Source organism: Myotis brandtii, unplaced genomic scaffold (assembly GCF_000412655.1).
Source record: "Myotis brandtii unplaced genomic scaffold, ASM41265v1 scaffold144, whole genome shotgun sequence".
Taxonomy (NCBI): domain Eukaryota; kingdom Metazoa; phylum Chordata; class Mammalia; order Chiroptera; family Vespertilionidae; genus Myotis; species Myotis brandtii.
Window position 1 is genome coordinate 2759929 of NW_005355159.1, and position 24595 is coordinate 2784523.

Consider the following 24595-nt stretch of genomic DNA (forward strand, 5'->3'; position numbering starts at 1 on the left):
CGGGCAGATGGTGGTGGGGCGGGTGGATCGCACTGTGCCGCACCGCCTACAGTATGCAAATTTAACAGCCATCTTTGTTGGGTTAATTTGCATACTCTTCTGATTGGCTGATGGGTGTGGCAAAGGTATGGTCAATTAACATCTTTGTCTTTTATTAGTGTAGATGATCAAATCTATGCAACTTTATTTTTACGAATATAAAAAAGTTAAATGACCATAATTCCACCATCTATAGATAGAATTTTCTTGCGTTTTATTCTTTGTCTAGGCATATCTAGCCAGTCTCAGTTTTTAAAAAATTGGGATCTACAACCTCAGAGGTTAAAAAGGGGCTTTCTGACATATAAATCATTTAGTGTTTAGAGATACTGAGTTGATTTACCTAAAGTTTCGGAGCTCTGGTGGGAAATTTTAGCTAGACATGGAACTGGGTTAGGAAGGAGAGAAGAAAATCACCAATTTGTGCTTTTGATTGTGTAGTTAAGGCACTAAATATCCCATAAGAGGCTTGGAGGGGAAAAAGCAACATCAGACATTTCCCTCCCTCAAGGGATGAGGTGCTTAGGGAGGGAGTAAATAGCAAACCAAAATCCACCTGCAGTTTTTCCAGCATCTTGCATGCACAAGGCTCAGGACTTAAAAATTACACAGTTGAACTGTTGTTTGATCCAATGATCCCACCTCCAGGAATATATGCTAAGAAACCCGAAACACCAATCAGAAAGAATATATGCACCTATATGTTCATAGCAGTGTTATTTAAAATAACTAAGATCTGGAAACATCCCAAATGCCCATCAGCAGATGAGTAGATACAAAGGCTGTGGTACATCTACACAATGGAATACTATCCTATTAATAAAAGCCTATGTGGTCGTCATGCCCTCATGCTGTGATGCCCTCATGCCACAACGAGCGATCACCAGGAGGCTGCGTGAGCAGCGGGCGCGCGTGGGTGGGCAGGGGCTTGACACTGCGTGCATGGAGGCAGGGGCCGTGGCTCCGCGCAGCAAGGCCTGGGGTTCCGAGGCACAGAGGCAGGACCCCCATCTCTGACCTACCTCTTTGGGGCAATCCATCAAGGGGCTCCCACACTGTGAGAAGGCACAGGCCAAGCTGGGGGGACGCCCCCCCCAAGTGCATGAATTTCGTGCACCGAGCCTCTAGTGCAGCTATAAAAAGGATGGATCTCTTACCCTTTGAGGCAACATAGAGACACACCTATGCCAAGTGAAATAAACCAGTCAGAGAAAGACAAATAACACATGATCTCATTTATATGTGGAATCTAATTAACAAAATAAACTGACCAACTAAATAGATCAAAAGGCATGGAAGCATGGAACAGACTGATGGATCTCAGAGGGAAGGAGGGAGAGAGGGGCAGAAAGAGCTTAACCAAAGAACTTATATGTATATATGCATTCCCTGTGGTCACAGACAATAGTGTGGTGAAGGCCTGGGGTGGGGCAGGACCTGGGAGGAGGGGGGCCAGAGGGGGAAAAGGGGAAACATCTATAAAAATCTCAGCAATAAAGATAAAAAATAAAGTAAATAAGACCAGGCATTTTAGCTCCAGGAAAAAAAAATACAACTGAAGTCTGGTTGAAGAGGCAAGACAATGACTAAGACAAGGCACAGAGAAGGTGCTGGGGGTACGACACCAGGCAGGCCACAATGGATCCTGAACCTCGGGGGGCAAGATGCATGCCAGACTCACAGGGAGCACAAAAGTAATGAAGGCCTTCACCATGGGCACGGATTCCACATGGCAGGGAGGGCTCCACGTGGACTGGGGTCAGGCCTGAGTGTGACCCTGATTTGGATAAAGGGAAGAGAACATTCTAGAGGAGACCAATAACCGGAAGGCCCAGATGAAGGGACTGGCTGTCTCTAGGGCTGGGAGGGAAGTAGGGCTGAAAATGAGGGCCGCAGTGACCCGATCCCTGCTGCTTACCTGCAAGTGCACCTATGCTCAGCACCACTGGGAGGCCGAGATGGCTCAGGTTCCTGGTATATGCCACCTGCCCAAACTCCAGCAGGGCCATCCCTGTCTTATCCGTAATGCACACCCAGCGCCCGCTCTATCCCACATCTGGCATGTGGTACAAATGTGGGTAATGAATACAGCCCAACCTGGGAGAGCTTTACCAAGAAGCGGCTGCCTGACTCACCTGACCTCCTGGGAGCTTGGCTGGGAAACCACCCCGGGAGCAGGGCTTGCCAGCACGTGCCAAGAAGCCAGCAGGAATGTGCCAGGTTCTTCTTGCAACAGTTCCGTCCTGAGATAATCATTTCACATAATGATTTTTAAGTGCTGACCTGGCTATAAAACCATCAGGCTGGGAACTCCTGGTAGACTGCTGAAAGCCAGGACAACATAGGCAAAGAAAGCTTTTTCACCTAAAGTCTTGCCAGCCTTTCCTCAATGTCACCACCAGGGGGCCTTCAGGTCCCCACAGAGCCAGGTCACCGCAACATTTCTTGGTGGTGGAGGTGGTGGTGGTGCGGGGGTCTGCGTTTCCTTCCTTATCTGGCTTTCGAAAGGCCAGTTCTTACTCTCCCCTTCTTCCCACAATTTAAGAGAGTGAACAATACATTCTAAGTTGAAAACTGTAATTCTGAAATGATGCAAAAAACTGAAGATAATGAAAAACATCTGCGATCAGATACCTGGAAATGTCAATTGCCTTATCCTAAGGTTCTTTGTAGGAAAAAAGAACAATCACTGGAGGGTTTTATACCAGAAACAGCTGCTCAGCACAGCACACATATCCCCCTCCCGCCCCAGCCCAGGGAGAGACTCACTCAAACTATCACAACACACAGCATAAGATGGAAGTGGGGAGACGTCAGGATATTTTTCCAGTCTCCTAATGGCTCTAGCTATTGTTTGAAGCTAAAGTATGTATTTGGGAATAAATGAAGAAACTTGAGGATTTTCTGAGGAACTGCCCTGATATGTCTAATCCTTCCCCCCAAAAATAGCACTACAAGCCATGCGGGGACCAGAGGCAGGTTTTCACCATTAGTACATGGCATCGCATGTCCTGAGAACTGAGAAGACCTTCAGGATGATGTGCACACCCCCACTTTGCAGACGGGAAAGTTTAGGCAGGTGAGGGACCCGACGGTGTAACCTAGTTAGTAAGCAATAAAGCCTGGACTGTAATTCGGGCCTCCTGACTCCGACAACTTAAAAAACAGCCTTTGAGCTTCCAGGAGAGAAAGCCATAGAAAAACAAATGAGTAAACTCATAAGACCAAGTTTAACAATGTAGAATTGAAGCTATGCTTTTTCAAAACCAGTCATCTGCCCATTTTGAAAAGGTCCCAATTAGGCTTTAGATCCTAATTGTTTTGCATTTAATCTCTTCCTGCCGCCAGCTTTCCTGTACATGTGAGGATGCCAAGTAATGTCAAGAAAACCTGCCCACACCACCACAGCAGCAGAAAACGCCCTCCCTGTTCGGGACAGGAGAGTGAGGTGAGGAGTATCCTGGTGGTCACGACAGTTTCTCTGCACACTAGCTTTCACTCACTGGTTACCAAACTTATAGCCACAGGGGCCCTGGGGCAGACACTGTATTGTATCACCCACTTCCTGGGTGGGAACAACAGGAAAGAAGAACAATGACATCATCCAAAACACAGATTCCTGTTTTAATGTATTTCCAAGAACTATTTACTCCCACGGCCACCCTGTTCACCCTAAACAAGAATCACTCTGCATGGGGCAGACTGAACATGTTTCCGTCCATCTAACTAACACTGCTGCCAGGCGGACAGGCAAGTGCTCAAGAAATGAGGAATGGCTAGTTGAGTATCATTTTCTTTTCTTTTTAAAAAAATATTTTCCAGTATTTTCTGAGTTGTTTTTCCACAAGCATATATTGCTTTTATAATCTGAAAAACATAACACTCTTTTTTAAAAAACTGACTTATAAATCATTGAGGGTCTTAAGTCTAAGCAAGGCCAATGGAAAAGGCTGGAAGAAAAGACAGGTTCCTGCAAATGGGAAAGCACATGAAAATGAGCCAGTTTACTAAAACCCTAGAGCAGCCGTGGGCAAACTACGGCCCGTGGGCCGGATCCAGCCCGTTTGAAATGAATAAAACTAAAAAAAAAAAAAGACCGTACCCTTTTATGTAATGATGTTTACTTTGAATTTATATTAGTTCACACAAACACTCCATCCATGCTTTTGTTCCGGCCCTCCGGTCCAGTTTAAGAACCCATTGTGGCCCTCGAGTCAAAAAGTTTGCCCACCCCTGGTCTAGAGTTTCCGCCACTCTGGGCTCCCCCTCTGACAGCACCAGGATGACACCAATCCTTTGCTCAGCAAAAGCAGCAGGATGCCAGCATATCCGCAAACACTGACCCTGCTTATCAACACACGAGAAGCCCATTTCGTTCCGCTCTCACCTTGCAGCTGCAGCGAGGAGGTTTTTCGCATTGGGGGCTCCTGGGTCCACAGAGAGAGACTTGGCAGCTAACAGCAGCTTGCTGGATGCCATAGAGATATTCTTGAGGTTCCCGATCACCTGGATCTGGTCTTCTTTGGTCTGGAGGGTCAAGAGAGGCCGGAGTAACTAGGGATGCTCCATCTCTCCTAGCAAGCCGTCAGAGAGCTGGGAGCAGCGTCTTGGGATAAAAGCAAAGTATCTACATAGATTGAATTAAGCCCAACTAGTTTGCAGATGCCTAACTTGTTGGCACACTGACTGGTGTCTACGCTTCCCCAGACAGACACCCAGACCCAGAGTCGCAAAACAGGACAGAAATTCCTCCCCAAGTGGGTCAGCCAAGAGCTGTGCTATCTCACAAGTGGAGGCACTAGAGGGAGGGGGAGGGAGGGGGGAGCGAGCACGCGCACAGTGCACAGGCCAGGCCACAGGCCAGCGTCTTGCTCAACAATGCTGGAGTTGTCAAGCGGCCCGTCCGTCTCAGCCTGGCACAGGCGGCCAGCCCCGTCTCAACAGTCAGAGCTGACTGCATCCCAGAAGTTCCTGACCCGGGAGAGGGCCCATTTCTCACCCTCTGTAGATAACAGAGCAAGAAGCACCCTGGGTAGCTCTGTTAGGGAGATGGCAGGAGCTCGGGGGAAACAGCTCCGCAGGCTGACACCAGACCAGTCATGCTCCCTTGCTCTAAACCAGGAGTTTATCTGTTCATCTGGAGGAGGTGATTTTTAATCCTCTGACGCAGTATTAGATACCATCCCTTTAGATGGGCCCGCCGAACCTCAACAACACGGCTTTTTACTCTATTACTGCACTCAAAGCACAGGATGTGGAGCTATAGTAACCTCGGCTAAACATTTCCCCCCCTCCTCTTACCACCCTCCCTCCAAAAGATGTAAATAAAGTGACGCATTTTGCTGGAGGTCCGTGGGAATCGTTCCCCATCTCCAAGAATCACCTCACACAGAAGCTGATAGCATCTTGGGGATGCCACTCCTGTGAGATCACGGAGCTTCCTAAGCGGCAAAAAGAACGCAACAGGGTAGCCTGTGGACAGGTTCCCCGTTCCTATTTGCCCAATCGGCCTCAAGGGTGGCCTGTCCATTGGAGTAGAGAGGTGAGGGTCAGTTCCAGACTGCCCGCCACCACACACACACCTGAGCTTGGCCCGCCATCTCAATGCCAGCATCGAGGAATTCATCGAAATCATCACTGAACTTCCCGGAGGCTGCAGCCAGCTCCCCGCTCTGCCCCCGGGTCGCATGGACCACTTCCCCAGCAGACTGGTTCAGGTCGGCAGCTGCTTGGTTCAGTTCGCTCTGGGCTTCCTGGAACGGCTTCGTGCTTGGAGGTAACTGTGGGGAACAAAAGCCCGTGAGAAGTTCACTTTGCATGAGAGGGATAGAGGAAGAGACTGCGGACGAAGACAGATTCTCCAGGGATGCATTTAAGTCACTGAGGCTGAAGGCTCTGTGCGGCCTGAGCTCATGTTAAATTTGGCCTTTGACATATATGCATTCATTCACTCATTTACTTTTGTTGAATACCTATTCAGTGCTAGACACTGTGGTCCTAAAAACAGTAAGACAGCCATCCTCAGGGGCTACGGTCTCCGAAGTGGCTCAGTCAGGACTCACACCTGGGCAATCTGCCTCCAGGATTCACTCTCTGAAGCACAGCTCTCTGTTGTCTCTCTTAGGCGGAAGCTCTCAAACCTTTAGCTCTCCAGAACTAAAACACTGATGCCAGTAACCTCCCACTCCTATTCCTCCAAACTAACAGCCATCCATTTTTATGAGTGGCTTTTGCTCATAATATAGCTTGGCTACAGAACAGAACCGTCACCAGCAGAACTATGACTGTATATGAAAAGTTGCAGAGAGAGAGAGGCTAGACTCTCGCTGTCACACGGCATGCACTGCTTGCACACCTGGCAGGTGCCAGGCACCAGACAGAAAAGAAACAAAGATAAACAGGCACACGCCTCTCAGAAGGAGGCTCACAGAACAGGGAAGGAAACAGGTCCCAGGTGAAGCCCCTCACACTACCTCTCCTTTAGTGAATCTGGGGACACATCTCCCTCCATTGCCTGATCGTCACTGTCTCAGATGCCTTGATAAGAAGTCGGATGATCACCTACTCCCCCCTTTCCTGTCTCACTGGGATGACCCAAGAGCAAATGGCATATGGGTTCCAAGAAAAAGTGAACTTTAAAAGCTCCACCTGGAAACTTCACTGAGCAGAAAGCCAAACAAGGAAAAGGCAGACGGGCAGGAAGAGCAGCTCCTAAAGGAGAGGTTGGCTCTCAGAGGCCCCCTGGGGAGAGAAGACCCCACTCACCCCGCAGTGAGCTCCACTCCCCGAGGCCCCTTCCCAACCCCAAACCTCTCACCGAGTCCACAAGTAGCTTCTTGCTGGACTCCCCGATGCTCTTCAAGGCCACGTCCACATCCTTCTGCCCGGGGAGGCAATTCACGCAGTTATTCAGGGAGTGCGAGACGGCCTTGGCCACCTGCGTACACGGAAGGAGAAAAGCTCTGTAAGAAAGCGGCTTTCCGTACATTTTTGCACGTGTTGGGAATGAGCAGTGACAGTATGCAGAGCTGAAAAAAGATGGGGAAATGGTCCACCAGCATCTTCCTGACACTGTTTACCCTTAAATCTCCTCCTCTGGCCGCTCGCTGCAGTAAATATCCTGTCTTGGCAAAGGGTCTGACACACTGAGACAGTACACCCTGCTTTTCCCCAAAGCCAGGCTAAGTCTTAATTCCTCGATTCAAACTCCGAGCTTGCCAATATCATGTCAGGTGCTAAACAAAGATGTCTGACACCAAGAGAAACAGAAAGAGCTCCCCTGTTGAGAGCCCTGCAGAAATCAGAGAGGTGGAAGCAGGCCTGGAGTTCTCTGGATCACAGTTCACGGGGCTGTGGCTGATTCCTGCTCAGCGACCCTCTGAGTCATCAGCCCAAGCCTCACTGCCCGAGGGCAGGTAGTCCGCTCAGAGCACTTCCAGACCCACCTGGAAGTGCCCACAGGATGCCTTTCAAGCAAGTGTGAGGGCCCCCTGTTTTTACTCTTTGGTATCCTCAGTTAAAGGACAAGATCTTAAGATGTGGGTTATGCCAATCCCTTTAATCTAAAGCATCTTCTTCCTAGTGACTGGTGTAGAACTTCGCCCAGATGGTCTCTAGCCAACTAGGTACATCAGGTAGTTGAAGACTCCTCCTAAGAGGCAGGAGAGAGTCAGAGTTTAAAACTCTGAGTGGTCAGAGCAAGTACATCTACCTTATCTCGCAGGCTAGGAAGCGGAATACCCTCGAGCATATGTAGGCCCAAAGCAAACAGGTTGTGTCCTGACTCCTAAAGCTCCAAGGGCAGATTTCAACAAAGTCAAGTCCCCCATACTCTCTGTTGGCACATTATGTTGGCTACTAGGCAAGACTTACTAAAGTAGGTATTAAGGCCTGGCTGGTGTTGCTCAGTGGTTGAGCGTTGACCTATGAACCAGGAGGTCAGGGTTTGATTCCTAGTCAGGGCACATGTCCGGGTTTCAGGCTCGATCCCCAGTAGGGGGTGTGCAGGAGGCAGACAATCAATAATTCTCTCTCATCATTGATGTTTCTCTCTCTCTCTCTCTGAAATCAATAAAAAAATACTATTTTTTTTCAAAAGTACGTATTATGTAGGTAAGGGCAGCATTGTTATGGAAGGTCCTGGAAACACCCATTGAGTAAGTGTTCGCACCAGAAGAAGAATGCCCAGGAGGGAGCCTGCTGACACATCCACTTTAGTGACGACCACCGTTCCGGGCCTCACCTGGGCCAGCCTCTGCTGACTCTCCGCATCTCCAGGAGCAATCAGGGCCTGCTTGGCTTCTTGGATGAGCATGGCCGAGCCCTCCATCACATCGCGAGCAGAATCTAACATGGCGTGTGCAGCTGCGGGGTCACTCGTCGATGCAGCCACTCCACGGGCTGCCTGGGCCAGCGTCTTCAGAGCTTGGGCCGTCTCGCTAGCTGCCACCCCTGTGGATAAAAGCCATCTAAAGTCATACTTGGGAGTAAACCTCTAGACTGGAGCCTCCTAGAAAGAAGAGTGGCACACCTGAGCTCCAGATTCCTTATTATAAAATTTGAATTGCTGTGCTTCTCAAAGAAGTCGCCCACACCACTGGCTCTGGACCAATCCAAGAGAGACATTCTAACAAATGCCATGCTGAAAACTATTTCCCTCTGGTTCCCCTCACCCCCACTGCCCCACTGCTCCTAGACCTAGAACACCACGTTCATGGGATCACACACAGGAGACTCATTCAAACCCATCTTTCTTCTCAATTGTTTTGATTGGGGCATAAGCTTATCTATATATATAAAACCCTAATGTGCAAATAGACCGAACGGTGGAACAACTGAACAACCAGTTGCTATGATGTGCGCTGACCACCAGGGGGCATGCGCGGAACATGGCAGGCATTGGCAGCAGGTGGCAGAGTGCAGAACATGGTGGGCATGGGCCATGGTGGGATAGTGGAGCAGGTGAGCGGGGGTGCCAGACCAAGGTGGAGCGTCAGTTGCTGTCATTGGGGTAAGCCTCTGTTGGTTACTGAAAATTTTTTGCTCCCACACACTGCGGTCCCACCCGGCACTTGTACCTGCTGCTGGTGCCAGCCCCGTTTGCACCCGTGGCCAGTGCCAGAGCCGCCGCTCACACCCATTGCCAATGCCTGGTGCCGGTCCCATCGCTCAGGGCTGTCAGCAAGTGCGATTGGCGACTGCTGGCACTGACCGCCCCTAGGGCTTCTCCACCTACCCCTGCTCCTGAGGGGTGATCAGGACAGCAGCCGCCACTCACACTCACTAACGGCACCGGCCCTGCTCACACCCGCTGCTGGTGCAGGCCCCAATTGCTCCACGCCATCAGCGGGTGCGAGTGGGCCCCCATCAGCATGTAGGAGCGGCGGCGGAGGGAGCGAGGCTGCCAGCAGACCTGGGACCGGGGACCATGGCGGGAGGGGCAGGGCGGGAGTGTGGAGGATGGGTCACCGCAGCCTCACGGTCCAAAGGTGCACCAATTCGTGCATTGGGCCCCTAGTATACAATAAGTGAACAAGTCTCCATGGGCAGCTCAGCGACTTTCTACTTGCGTATCCATCTACATATATCTGTCCTCCAGATGGAGACAGAGAACATTCGCATCACTCGTGCCCTTTCCCAGTCAATGTCCTCTCACACCAGAGGTTGTCGCTATTCTAGTTTCTATCACTTTTGCCTGGTTTTACCTGTTCTTAAACTCCACGTCGATGGAACCACACAGTATGTATCCTTTTATATCTGGTTTCTTTTTCGGACCATAATGCTGTAAGAGTCACCCATGTTGTTACCCATAGCCATTCATTCCGTTTTCTTGATGTGTAGTATTCCATTTACATAAATACATCAACATCTGTTTATGCATTATTCTGCTGATGGACATTTGGATTGTTTCCTGTTTGGGCTACTATAAATAAAGCTACCAAGAAAGTTCTTGTACATGCATTTAGGTTGACATATGGAATTGCTTTTTTAAAATATAAACGTAGGAACACAATTGCTGGGTCACAGAGTAAGTGTAAATTTAGAAGTACTACAAAGCTTTTTTTCAGAATTTTTTTTACCATGATGCACTCCACCAGCAATGTATGAGAGTTCCAGTTGCTCTGCATCCTAGGTGAAACTTGCTATTGTCAGATTTTTTACTTTAGCCATTCTGGTGGGTGTGCAGGTGCCTGTCACTGAGGGTTAATTTCTGTATCTCTAGTGAGTAATGATATTGAGCACTTTCTCACTTAATGGCCATTGGGAACCTCCTCTTTTGTGAGAGGCCTGTTTACCTTTCAATTCACTCCTAAAGGTGTTGGGATTTGGTGATAAACTACGAGTATAAACTGCTCCTTAAAAATTCTGGCGCTACCTCCTGCAGAATGAACATGAGCCTTCCTACACAGCACCTAGTCCTTTGCAACCCAAGAAGAGGACACAGACTGGAAATGCCAGAGCATGTGACAAAGGCACCTGAGAATCCTGAGAGCGGCAGAAGAGCCGACCTTAGAGTTAATCTCTGAACCGTTTCATAGACAAGGCCCAGCGCTTGTCCATGAACACGCTTTTAGAGGCAGCACCAGAGCCAGACCTGAGGTCTTCTAACTTCTGGGTCAGACTCTCTGCACAGTGCTCTCTGGGATAGAGAATAATGAGGGATCTTGTTAAAGGATATAACATCGGCATGAAAAATATGCAAATCAATTTTTTCTAAAGGCTTCGGCTGGATGGTCTTTGGGGGCCACTGCGTGTGGCCTTTACCAGCCATTGCTTTGGCTGAATCGACAGACACAGCGGGTGGTCCTCTTCTTGCTGAGGATGATGAGGGCCCGTAATACAATGAAGAGTGCAAAAGGCCCAGCTCCATAAAACAAGACAACTGTACAGCACTGCAGACTTGCTGACCTGTAAATGTTTAGTACGCCACACAGCTGGGACATAACTCTACAACCTAATCAAGGCAGGTAAAAAACCGCAGTCTACCGCTTCTCACACGGCACTTCCGCGTGCAACATGCAGAATCAAAGATTTTGAACAAAGTGCTTTCTGAGGCAGAGGAGAAGGCCAGGAGAGAAAACACGAAGATAATAAAGCGAAGGTGGCGGAGAGAAGCAAGCTGCGTAAAACAGCCATTCTACTTTACGGTTAAGCTCTGGCCCAGGCCGGAAGGATGTCCCTGTGCAGAAGGGCTGCAGAGGAGGTGTGGTTAAGACCTCATCTAGCTCTGGCTCTGCTGCTCATTAGCTGGGCGGCCTAGACTGTTGCCTCAGTTTCCCACAAGTGTTAGGGCAGGGGTGGGCAAACTTTTTGACTCGAGGGCCACAATGGGTTCTTAAACTGGACCGGAGGGCCGGAACAAAAGCATGGATGGAGTGTTTGTGTGAACTAATATAAATTCAAAGTAAACATCATTACATAAAAGGGTACGGTCTTTTTTTTTTTTTTTTAGTTTTATTCATTTCAAACGGGCCGGATCCAGCCTGCAGGCCATAGTTTGCCCACGGCTGTGTTAGGGGAAGCTGAGATCACAGCTCTGACTGTTGAAAATCGTAGCTTGTGGCTTTTAGATCCCTCCTCTTTGTCGTATGAACTGAATCCATTCCTATTAGAGTTGTATATGACTTTGGAAGAATAAAAAGACTTATCATACACAATAAGGAAAGTCATGTTTATGCAAAAGTCATTTGCTGAAACAAGACTATTTTTTTAAAAGGCAGAAACCAGAAGAACGGAGTTCTGCAAGCTGATGTTTGTCCATCCACATGTTTTCTACCAAGGACTCAGCATGAAATCTCAGGGCACATCCCGGGTTCTCTTTGGAGGGATCAGGTTTCCCAGAAAGAGGAGGCCACACCATCAAAAGGATGGAACAAGGCCGCCAGAGGCTGGGAGCCCAGGGAACATCTTGGGCTGTCCATGGCAGAGTTCACAGCAGCATCCTCAGTGTAAGGAAGAGAATTGTCAGAGCTGGTCCTCAAGCAAACACCACCCTCCAAATGAGACTGCTCCACAGTCAGGTGTGCATGACCGTGCCGGAGCTGCCGTGGGAAACAGGAAAGCCGGCCACTGTTTCAAACCCACAGTCCTTTGAAGACACACATCACTTCCCCAGAATTCTTGCCTCCTGGATCTTAAATTATATTCGGTAAGAGAGTCTTAAGAAGCCACGTCCGTGATATAAAAGATAGTGGGATTTTTTGTAGTTATTCTTGATCAGAATTCATGTAGATTGTGTGTAGACAGCATTAGACCACATAGCAAACTCACAAGGTTAAAACCAAGCATGACAGAGTTTTAATCTGTCCCCAAGGGATGTGGAAAGGCATCTGCCTATGGAATTGTATCCGGCTGATCAGAAATACATTTGGAATACTGCACTGGCCAAACAAACGCACATCCGCTTCAGAATCCAGCCCTGTGGCAGCTTCTGTAACTTCTGAGTCCCACACACCTTAACTGTGGACCAGGGAACTGAGGCCCAGAGCGAGGCTGCCATTCGCGCTCTCTCCTTGCTTCCCACCCATTCTTTAACTTTCCTGCCTTCAACAGGGAGAGCAGGGCCCTGTTCTTCCTAAAGCCAATGGGTGTTCCTTAAGTCTCTCGTAGGTAACTGTCTGGGCAGCAACTACCTCTCTACCTCTAGAGACATCCCTCTCTCCGAGGTTCCTCTCTCCAGGGCTGCATGTTCTCATTTCTTTTGAAGGTTTCTATTGCTCGGCCTTCTTCAATATATTTGAGCTCCTCACGGTTCCATCTGATAAACTTTTCTCACCCTACCACTCCCCCCACCAGGCAAATATATCCCCACTGTTTCAATCATTATAATTTTATTAAACATTAACACATCTTCATCTCTAGCCCAGACTTCTCCACCGAGGTCCAGAGGCAAATATCTAGCTGCCTAATGGGTACTTCTACTTGGATATGCTGCAGGCACTTCAAACGGAGAGCATTTAAAGTGAACCTGGCATCCAGCATGCCCACCAATGGTCCTGCATTTCCATCGCAGGGATTCCAACATCTCCTCACTCACCTATCAGGCCGTGGTACAAGCTGTCCTTCCTTACTCCCATCCTGCGACTCCCAGCCAGTCACCAACGGTCAGGTCTCTCTTTAACCCGCCTCTTCGCCTTCACTACCATCCCTCATGCGGATGCATGCGATAGCCTTCTCACTGGTCTCCCTGCCTCCAACTTTGTTTCCCTCCAACTTATTTGCCCACAAGAGGAAGAGCAACTTCTATAAAAGGCAATGTAAACTGTATCCGTGGGGGAAAACTCTTCAATGTTTTCACATGCTCTTAGGTTAAATTTCAAATGACTCAAATTGGCGTAGGAGGCCTTTAGGATCGGACCCCCCAGCCTACCTTTCCAACCTTATCCTCTCACGCCTCCCCTCCTTGCCTTTTGCTGGACCCTTTCTCAGTTTATTTGGTCAGCCTTCCTTTCTCTCTCACCTTTGGGACTTCATAGGTGCTGTTCCCACTGCCAAAATGAATGGAGCTACTTTTAGGTGGTTTTTCAGACACCAGCGAGACAGTCTGTCATCCTGAATGTTATCAGTGTCAGATGATGTAAGGTGTAAAGCAGTCTTTGCTCCATTAACAATGCATTTCATCATCCAGACAAAATCTGGCAAGGTTTCAGGAAAGTTTAGAAATTCTTGAAACTTAAATCTCTCCTATGCCCTATGCTTTTAAGAATTTATATATACTTTTCCTTCTCCTTGAATGCTTAATGAGCCCTAAACAATCCTTAAAACCCCAGGTGTCAATTCCACTCTGAAAATGTCCCTTACCCTCCCATTAACAGAACTGTACATTCTTTTCTTTGCAGGTACTATATTATGCTATGCCATAACTCTTACTGTGCTCTTATTTTCCAAGCAATAAATACACATAGCTATTTTAAAAATGAAAGAGGATTTTGCTTATAGTAATGGCCAAATAACTTATTGCAGATGAACCGTCTCTCAGAAAAACCACTAGAAACACTGGAAAAACATACAGACAAAAACATCTGTTTGAAGGCATTGTAAAGTCACCAAGACATGAGCTTTACCTTGATGAGTAAACAAAGAATGAAAGCACAGAGAAGTTAGTGCAATGTTGCATTTGCCCTCAAGGCATTTTTAAATTTGTAAACTATCGTCCAGAAGCTGAGAAGCTGAGCAGAGCTTCCTGAAATCTCATGGGTCTGGGAAGATAAAAAAAAAGCACAGTTCTGAGCCCAAGAAACAGCGATGTCCTGGTAAACACCACAGATGTTTGGATGGGAGGCACAAAGGACTCCCCCCTAAAAGGAAAACTGGAAATAGACTGCACTATCTCCAATCAGTTCAGTCCCTCCTCATATTACGGTGATCTGCCCCTATCTTAACCACCTGCTGGGAGCAAAGAATAATCCTCCATACGGAAAGAAACACAAGCTGGAGCCTCAAATTATCTCTACAATGTAAATGCCAATGATTAGCAATATAGATAGATAGATAGATAGATAGATAGATAGATAGATAGATAGAGATATATAGATATATATCTCACACCAGGAGGTAAAGACCAATGGCTGAAAACAAAGAGGAGAAAAAACCCAGACAATACAAACAGATCCATACATGATTCTGATATTGGAATTATTGGGACTGGACATTTAATAACTGCGATAAAGATGTTGAAGAAATTCGATGATAAGATAGAGAGTTCCAGCAGGGAAATGGAAACGATAAGAAAACAATCAAATGGCTCTAATAATACTGAAAAATATGACATTTAAAATAAAAAACTCCACAGAAGGGAATGAAAGCAGAATAGACACAACTAAAGAGAAGAATCATGAGCTGCAGATAAATCAAAAGAAAAAATCAAGAATGAAGCATAAAGAAGAAAAGGTGTATCCTGGCTGGGTGACTCAGTTGGAGCATTGTCCTGTACACCAAAAGGTTATAGGTTCAATTTTCAGTCAGAGCACCTGCCTAGGTTGTGGGTTCAATACCGGTCAGGGCACATACGGGAGACAACCAATCAATGTTTCTCTCTCACATCACTGTGTGTGTGTGTGTGTGTGTGTGTGTGTGTGTGTGTGTGTGTTTGTGTGTGTCCCTTCCTCCCTCTCTAAAATAAATAAAAAACATATCATCAGGGGAGGAGTAAAAACAATAATAAGAAAAATTATGGAAAATATAGAAAAGAGCATAGGAGACACACCAAACAGTGAAAATGACTAACTTAACTGGTAACTGAACTCTACAATGAAGACAAAAAAAGGAGGGGGGGGGGCAGAAGCAATATTTGAAGATACAATGGTTGAAAGTTAAAAAAAAAAGCTTTGGTAAGACAACAAATCCCACTTTTAAGGAGTACTACAACGCAAAGCAGGATAAATATGCAAGAAAATTCCTCTGGGGACATTGCTTGAAAATCAAAGGCTGAGAAAATTCAAAAAGCAAGTAGAGGGGAAAAATAAAATCACATTACCTTTAGAAGAGTAAACTGACAGCTGACTTCACAAGAGAAATAAAGGAAGCCAGAGGACAATGGAATAACATCTTCAAAGGCTGGAAGAAAATAACTGCCAACCTAAAATTTTATAATAATTGAAATTATCCACCAAAATTAAAGGCTAAACAAAGGCATTTTTAGAAAAACAAAAACTGAAGGAATTGGTCACAGTAGACTCAGACTAAAGGGAATAATGAAAGAAGGTCTTCAGGCAGAATGGAAACAAGCCCAGGTGGAAGAACAGAGATATAGGAAGGAATGAAGAGCAATGGAGATAAACATGGGAGTGAATCGATCTATACCTACTGCATGAAGCAATATTGAGACGGAATTAAGGAGATTAAAATGTATGTGGAATTAAAACACACGGCAATGAATGGGTTGGGCACTGTCTGGAAAGAGGTAAACATGGTATATTATATTAGACTTTAAAAAACTGTAATACTCAATGAATGTACAACTAACAAGTTAATCAAAAGGAGAGAAATAGAATTGAACAAATACATATAAATCTGAAACAAAGCAAGAAAGGGGAGAAAAAGGAACCTAGAACAGCTAGGACATAAAGAAAATAGTAGGATGGTAGAGTCAAAGTCCAATATGATCAGTAATTGCAGTATATGTAAATAGATCAAATATCCCAATTGAGAGAAAAAGATTGTCACACAAAATAAGAACTTCTCCCTCCACCAAAGAGCAGCTACATGATACTGACAGGATACACATTAAATATAAGCACTCCGAAAAGTTCAAAGTAAAAGGATGGGAAAGGATGCATCATGCACACTATAATGAAAACAAAAGCTTCTATGCAGAAAACTATATAACAGTACTGAAAGGAAAATCTAAATAAATGGAAGAACATAACCCATTCACAGATTAGAAGACTGTGATAAAAAGTCAATAATTTGCCATTTACCCCAAACTGATTCATGTAACTTCAATTAAAAAAAACACAGGGTATTTGTGGGTGGGTGGGTAGAAACTGACAGGCTGATTCTAGAACTGATGTGGAACCATGAAGGGCCAAGAATAGTCAATACTAACCTGAGGAAGAACAGTGTTGGAGGACTTACATTATTAGATATTAACGCTCAGTATATATAAAACTGTAGTAATTAGAAAAGTGTGATACTAAGAACAGGCAATTAAAGCAATGGAAAAGAAACAAAGGATCAGAGACCGACTTGCACATACATGTGCTCATTTAATTTATAATAAAGTGCCACTAAAGACTACTGGGTTTCAAAAAGTAGTGCTGGGTCAAATGCATAAGCATGTGGGGAAAAAACTAAAGTAGGACCCTATTTGCACGTCTACAAAACTCAATTCCAGATTGACTACACTTCTAAATGTAAGAAGTAAAACAATAAAACTTCTAAACTGTAACAGAGGAGAATATCTTCATGATTTTGGAGAGGCACAATTTTAAGTACTAACTTAAAGGAAAAAGTACTAACCATAAAGGAAAAGAAGTGTAAATTGGACTATTTTAAAATTTAAATTTTGTTTGTCAGCAAACACCTTTATGAGAGTGAGAAGGTAAGCCAAGATACAAGAATATACCTAAGCCACATGGAATTCATACAAACAAATAAGAAAAGGATAGAAAATTCAAATTTTAAAAAATGTACAAAAGACACGAACAGGCACTTCACAAAAGAAGTTACCCAAATGGCCAATGAAAAGGTCCTCAACTGCATTGTTCCTCAGGGAAACACAAATTCAAACCACAATGTGCCGCTGCTCCACACTCAACAGAATGGCCATGGCTGACAATACCAAGTGGTGACAAGGCTACAGGACAACTGGGTCCTTCGTTACGGCTGGAAGGAGCGTAGCTGAATAGCTGCACAGCCCATGACCCAGCAATGCCACTGAGCTGCTGAAAATGTTCCATTACTCGATCTTGATGGTGGTTTGGGGGTGCATTATATTTGTGATGACTCATGAAGGTATACATTTAGGATGTATGCTCTCTTCTGGATGTATATTTACTTCAAGAGTAATGTATATCTCAAACAAACAAAAAACGTCAAGCAGTAGCACAGAATAACAAAAGCAACAATCCATACCCACTCCTCCCCCTGATTCCTACTCCTAGAGCCACTCAGTTCTTTATGCTTTCTTCTGATTAATGTCATATTTTCAAGCCATGGGCTTACACTGAAACTCCTGTTTCCATTTCAGATAGCTATAGATGTCCTTCTGGGTCTACTTCTGACTACACGGACATTTCCTTTCTTTTACAACCTGGAGTTTTTCCTAAAGTGGATCACTACACAATCTGTTCCTTACAGCGTACTCCCGCCGTCTCCAGTACTCAACCACCCCTCTCCCTGCAGACCTTGAGGCTTTTATTTATTTGGCTCTTTCAGTTATTACTTATCTATCTCCTTCCATCTTTGAAAATTTCATTGATATCTTATTTGTTATAATCTCCTCTCTTATTCTCTTCGACCTTTTTACCCCCCTTTTCTTTAGTGAGATTTCAAGAGTTATGTGCAGGTAGTCCCAGAAGTTTATAATTACTGTTTGCTTAGAGTCTAATAGGGGTGTGACCCACTAATAGTTTTTTTGGGGGGGTCATATTTTATTAGGTTTTTGTGTGCAGAGCATTAAGCCAAGTAACAAGCATGTGGAAAGTGCTTGAAAACGGTGTTGAGCTGCTAAAAAAAAAAAAAAAGTCAGGTTCACCGTAAAGTCAATGAATTCCCACCCGCGGTCTGCCCCTGGCGGTCTGCCCCTGGCCCATGGCATCCCTACGGGTGTGAGTCTCACCTGTGTAGTGCTCATTGCCTTGAGCAGCACAGGTCAGGAGCTGCGCCATGGAGGAGCCCACTGCTTTAGATGTACTTCCCAGGTCCTGAGCACATTTTTCCAGCTGCAAGAATATTCAAGCGGGGAGGGAACTTAGAAGAAAAAACATACCCAATGAAATCTTAGCATAAAAATAATGCAGACCAAACTCAGGGCCTTAGCTCTTTCCCAACAAATGCACCAGTGGCGCAAAGAAGTGGGGTGATGGCGGGGGGAGGGAGGGAGAACCCTGCTCCCCTGCTCCAAGCGGGAACTATGAGGGATTAGGTAAGTTACTGAACCTCTCCAAGCCTCAGCTTCTCAAGATGGTAATACCTAGCTCAGAAGGTTTGCAGAGAATTAATGTACATACTCAACAAATGGTAGCTATTAGTATTATGCCTTTAGAGCTAATTTAGAAAGTCTGCAACAAATCCTTAGTGAGAATTAATTATCCCCTGGCAGGAAGTGGGCAGACGTCCAGCGGTACCACCTTCCTGGCCTGTGGGACCATTAACATTGCTCAATTTGATCATTATACTTTGAGGAGCTCTAACCAGAAGGAAATGCAATAGAAATGGAGGTTTGGAGTGGTAAATGAGATTATGAAAATGGGCAAAGTGCTTGCTTCCCATGAACAGCATGTCATCTTGCTTTGTAAACGGAATAAATAATTCAGGGAACAAAGTCAGTGAAGGCCTGGGGTCTGGATAATTACTTGATTACTAGATGAGGACAACGTTTTGGAGGAGAACTTCTGGGTGTACTGCGAGGGTGCAGAGAGGCATCAGAGAATCGGTGCATTTCTAATCCCACAGGTTTTGCAAGAGAGGCAGGCCCTTCAGATGAAAAATAGAGCCTGGTCCATTACAGCCAACAGTATGTTATAACACATACACACATTTTTTAAGGGCAACCGATTTCCTTAAAATTTACATGGTGTTTCTTACATGCTAACTGACCAGTTATTTTATGTGAAGGCAGAATTCATGTCACGCAAGCCTCTCCTGGTCTCCCAGAACCACAGAAGTTTGCAAAGGGAGAGACCTGGACCACACTGCAAAACTGCTGGCCCAGAGCCAAGCCTGACTTCATCATTAGCTGGGTGACTTTAGTTAAGTGACTTAACCCGAGTTTCCTAGTCTTTACAATTAGGGGTAGCCTGATGGAACAAATTTTTTCTAAGTGCTTCTTATTTTCTAGACCAGTGGTGGCAAACCTATGACACGAGTGTCAGAGGTGACATGCGAACTCATTTTTTTTGGTTGATTTTTCTTTGTTAAATGGCATTTAAATATATAAACTAAATATCAAAAATATAAGTCTTTGTTTTACTATGGTTGCAAATATCAAAAAATTTCTACATGTGACACGGCACCAGAGTTAAGTTAGGGTTTTTTAAAATGCTGACAGGCCGAGCTCAAAAGGTTCACCATCACTGTTCTAGACATTGCTCTAGTCTATGGTAAAGTAGGTGTTCCTGAAGTCCCATATATTCTAAAAGTGTTAGTTCACCCAAAGAGCAGCAGTAGTTTTAAGAGATTACTCCCAACATGAGCGACTACAAGCTTTAATTCAAACCTTTATTCTGCCAATAACTGGACAAAACAGTGAACACATCTACACCTGTTTTCTCAGCTGTTAAGATGGGGTTAACAAAACTTGCTCATTAAGGTTACTGTCAGGACAAATTTTATTTATGTGTGTATACAGTGCTTAATAAATGGTGGCATTTTATTAGTGATGTTCAGTAGTGTGTAAAGGAGGTACATATAAATGAGGAGGATTGGTAAACTTTAACCAAGAAAACCCTGACATAAGCATCAGGAGATAGCCTAACATGAAAATTGCTAAGTAAATGTTTTTTGTTTTGTTTTTTAAATGATTGTTGGAAGTATCTCCTGTATTTTTCTTTATAACCTCATTGCCACTCATTTCCTAGTAAAATATCTGAGAGATGAGACTTTATAGCGAGTTGATGATACAAGCTGCATCTATTTTTTTAAATTACGTTTTCTTTTTATTGTTGTCATTATTATAGATGTCCCCCAACTCCTAGTTCCAAACCTAGCTAGTCAGCTGCACTGGCCTTCTTAGAAAAAGGCCACAGATGAGAACGCTGGCCTCCAGCACTGGCATGTGTCTGGTGTATGAAGGAGAGGGGTGAATCTAACACGCCGGTTCATGCCCAGCCAGACCCGAGAAGGGCGCTCGCAGCACCAGCAGCAGGGCCCTCGGGCAATCCCTACCATAGCGCAGCTCTAAAGCAATGTGGCTGTTCTGAGGCTTTGCATTCAAAATGTTTGACGTCCGGGCACACCAACCCCAAAATAAAAACCGCTTCACACGATTAGAACAGAAGGCAGACCCCAGCCCACCTTACCGTCTCGCCGGGAAGCGGCTTCAGCTGGCTGTCCGCGGCTGCCATCTTCGCGTCCTGCAGCTCGTTCTTCAGGGTCTGCACGGTGCTCAGAGCGGAGTCGATCTCCATAGGGCCGCAGGCTTCATGGGCCTGTGACAGAGTTGGGAACATGCGTACACAGTTGGCTTGGAAAAAGTGTCCCTAGTATTTTGCAACATCTGACGTGCCTTCTGGACGTACCCCCAGTGAATGTCCCACTCCAGCAATAGGAGGCAGGGCAGGAAGCATTTCCCGAGAGGGCAAAGATCATCCGCAGTCAGAACCTTAGTCCTAACTTCCTCAAATAATAAGTTACATCTGTCTCACAACTGGATAGACTTCAAGTCTCCTTGAAGCTGTTTTTATCTGAAATGCATTTGCTTCTCAGACTAAGAGGACCCTTATTCACTGTGCCTGGGTTCTGGAGATAGGGCAACCAGCACAGTAGGTGTGCACAGAGAGGCTGGGAAGCACGTGGTGAGCACTTAAATGAAGGAAGGGAGGAAGAAATGAATGAATAAACCCAGGACTCGGGGGCAAAGCTTTATCAACCTCATTGATTCTCTTTATAAATTTCTAGATTATAAACCATTATCCTTTCATACCGAAGACTACGAAAGATTTTTTTTTCCTTAGTAATTTGTTTTAAGAAAATTTTATTCTCTTGATCATTTAAAATATTGGTCTCCAAAGGTGTTGATCACCCCCATATACATATCTTAATCAATTATATGCATGTATAATTATGGAACAGTGTATTAAATACTGGTAAATCGTAATTTCTTTCCTTTTTAAATAGTTAACAACAGCAGCAATAAACACTAATTAATTTCTATGTGCCAGTATTCCACAGTGAGGAAACTGGGGCAGAGAGATTCATTAACTTGCATAGGTCACAAAAATAGTCAACGGCAAGGTCAGAATTTGAACACAGGTCGTCTGACTCCGGAGTTGATATCCTTCACCCTTACACTAAGTAAAAAAACACTTGAGCCCTGGCTGGTGTTTCTAAACGGACAGAGCATTGGCTCTCGCACAGAAGGGTTGCAGGTTCGATTCCTGGTCAAGGGCATGTACCTGAGTTGCAGGTTCGTTCCCCGGCCCCAGTCAGGGCCCATGCAGGAGGCAACCAATTGATGTGTCTATTACATGTTTCTCTCTCTCTCTCTCTCTCTCTCCTCTCTCTCTCATCTCCCTCCCTCCCTTCCACTCTCTCTAAAAAGGCAGAGGAAAATACCCTCCAGTGAGGATTAACAAGGACAAAAATACTTGAAAGCTCTCAGTGTCTTCCTGCACTCAGTGGGCCATCTTGCTTGAGCCCACGGGGAGGCTGACTGCTCCAGAGCCGTAGTTTGAGGAGTGCGTGTGTCTACGACTCACTGAAAAGCCCTTAAAGCTCAGATGTTCAGGTTCTAAGCCCAGATATTCTGATTTGGCTACGGAGGCCAGGCCCAGAATTCTGCATTCTAAGTGCCCCAGCTGACCCTAGTACAGATGGTCTCTGGACCTCTCCTTGAGAAACACAGCTCAAAATACTTTACTTGGATATAATCTAAATCTCTGGGTATTTTTCTTTGGTGATGTAGTGCACTGTTCATATTAATTCAGCTCCTATCCTTCTTCCCTTGCTCCTGGATGAGGCTATCTGTTTCTATACAGGGATTGTTACAGTGGGGAGAAATGAATTCATGCCAGAACGTCTTGGTAATGCCACATCAAACAGTGTAGTAATGAGGCCTCTGGTAATTAATAAGTTCCAGAGACAGAAACTCATTAATCCCTAATTCTGTTCAATTGAGGACCTTATTAAGGTGAATGCTTCCATTTAAGATGTGAAAAACTTTCAGAGCAAAAAGATAATATAAATGTTCTCCCCCTCCCCCCTGCCAAAACAACTAGATTTGCTGCCTAAATTTGTTATTAAGTTCATAAGATGATGAGGTGGAGATATGATCACTTTGGCCCACAATTTACCTAGCACCAAAAAACTGATAACTACCAGGCTCCCCTAAGACTCTGAAAACAGACTACTGTTTGTCCAGAGTATGGGAGGAGGGGGAAGTGTGCAAACTAAAATAGTTTAACAAAGGTCATCTGTAGCCAGAAGGTGAACAATAACTCTAGGAGACTGTGGCTAAAAGTGGTAAAAGCCAATGTACACGGAGGGCATCTTTAATGGTATTGCAAATGCATGGACAAGAAATATGCCCAGCAGTGCTCAGGCCCTGGTAGCACCCGGGTTACACAAGCAGGAAGGAATTCAAAGCGCCATTCCCAAGGAGCTAACCGCTGTGACCAGGGGCCCACTTGCCTTCTGCGAGGCAGTCCGCAGCTCCGCCAAGCTGGTGGCGAGATTCTTGGCGCACTGGCTCAGCTGCATGGCGGCAGCCTGGTCGCTCACCGTGGGCACTGCGGCTTTGGCGGAGGACACCATCTTGCTTCCAGGCTGTAGAGAGAGGGGCAGAACGTAAGGCAGCTCCTGGAAAGTAAGGGAGTTGACCCCAACAGCAAGGCCACATCTCAGCCAGAACTTACTCTCTCTGAAACAAGGAATATTAGAACCATATACACTCTCCCCACCCCCCCAAAATTCCCACCCCAAATCAGATACTCTAGGGCAGTACATTCTAGGAATGTAAAATAAATAAATAAATGGATGTGTCATTGGGGAAGGGGTAAAATTTGGATAATGACTTGAAATTCTCATTTAAAACAAATTTCAAAGAGAGTTTCTTATTAAATATGATTCTTTTTGTTTCTTAGGATAGCTCTTTAACTGAAATATATACAAAGATTATTTTTTAAAAATATAGGCAGACAGCCTGGCCAGTGTGGCTCTGTGGTTGAGTGTCGACCCATGCACCAGGAAGTCACTGGTTCGATTCCCTGTCAGGGCATATGCCCGGTTTCAGGCTTGATCCTCAGTGGAGGGCGTGCAGGAGGCTGCCAATCAGTTTATCTCTCTCTCTCCCTTCCTTTCTTTCTCAAATCAATAACAACATATTTTTTTTTAAAAAGCTTTAGTCACATAAATTGTAAAATGTCTAAAAATATAGGCAGACAAAAATGAAACAAATAAAATGACCTATTTTATTTCTCACTACTCAGGATAATTTCATCATGCATGAAATGTCTATGCTCATGTACAAATATTTTCAAGAATAAGATCATGCATTTATTCTATTTTCAAACTCCTTGTTTTATATATTCTACTTTTTTATTAATCCTCACCTGAGGATATTTTTTCGATTGATTTTTAGAGAGGGTGGAAGAGGGAAGTAAGGGGAAGGAGGGAGAAAGAGAAACATTGATGTGAGAGACATTGATTGGCTGCCTCCTGCATGAGCCCTGACCAGGGCCAAGGATTGAACCTGTAACCCAGGTACGTGCCCTTGACCGGGTATTGAACCCGTGACCCTCTGGTGTGCAGGCCAATGCTCTAATCACTACGTAAGGCTGGCCAGGGCCACAGTCTATCTTTTAAATAGCTAACAGTATTACATTGTATATATCTGTTAATATTTCTCAATCCTGTATTGTTGGGCATATTTTCATTTTTTCAATATAATGAACAATGGTATGATAAACACCTTTGTAGCTAACATTTTGTACATGGTCATAATTTTTTGAATAAACTTTTAAAAGTAGAATTTCTGGAACAAAGAGTATACACACTTTTAAGGGTTTTATTACACAGGCTATACATATGTCCTTATAAAGTTGTAACAAAGCTAGTCGCCAAATCATAAATATTAATATTTAAAGAATTCATGCCCTGGCTGGGTGGCTTAGTTAGTTGGAGCATCATCCCATACACCAAAGATTGTAGGTTTGATTCCCAGTCAGGGCACATACCT

The 24595-nt window shown here is 45.1% G+C and overlaps 1 protein-coding gene across 3 annotated transcripts in view; it reads right to left on the bottom strand.

The window, feature by feature from the left end:
- The window catches only part of TLN2 (talin 2), a 434110-nt gene that overhangs the window by 98601 nt on the left and 310914 nt on the right, over positions 1-24595 (bottom strand). For all 3 annotated transcript variants that reach the window (XM_014535497.1, XM_014535498.1, XM_014535496.1), the window contains 7 exons: positions 23050-23184; positions 20721-20849; positions 18320-18422; positions 8282-8490; positions 6857-6976; positions 5622-5819; positions 4427-4566 (listed from right to left, as the gene is read on the bottom strand). In XM_014535497.1, coding sequence (XP_014390983.1) covers positions 4427-4566; positions 5622-5819; positions 6857-6976; positions 8282-8490; positions 18320-18422; positions 20721-20849; positions 23050-23184 — 1034 coding nt within the window. The remainder of the gene's footprint in view (positions 1-4426; positions 4567-5621; positions 5820-6856; positions 6977-8281; positions 8491-18319; positions 18423-20720; positions 20850-23049; positions 23185-24595) is intronic.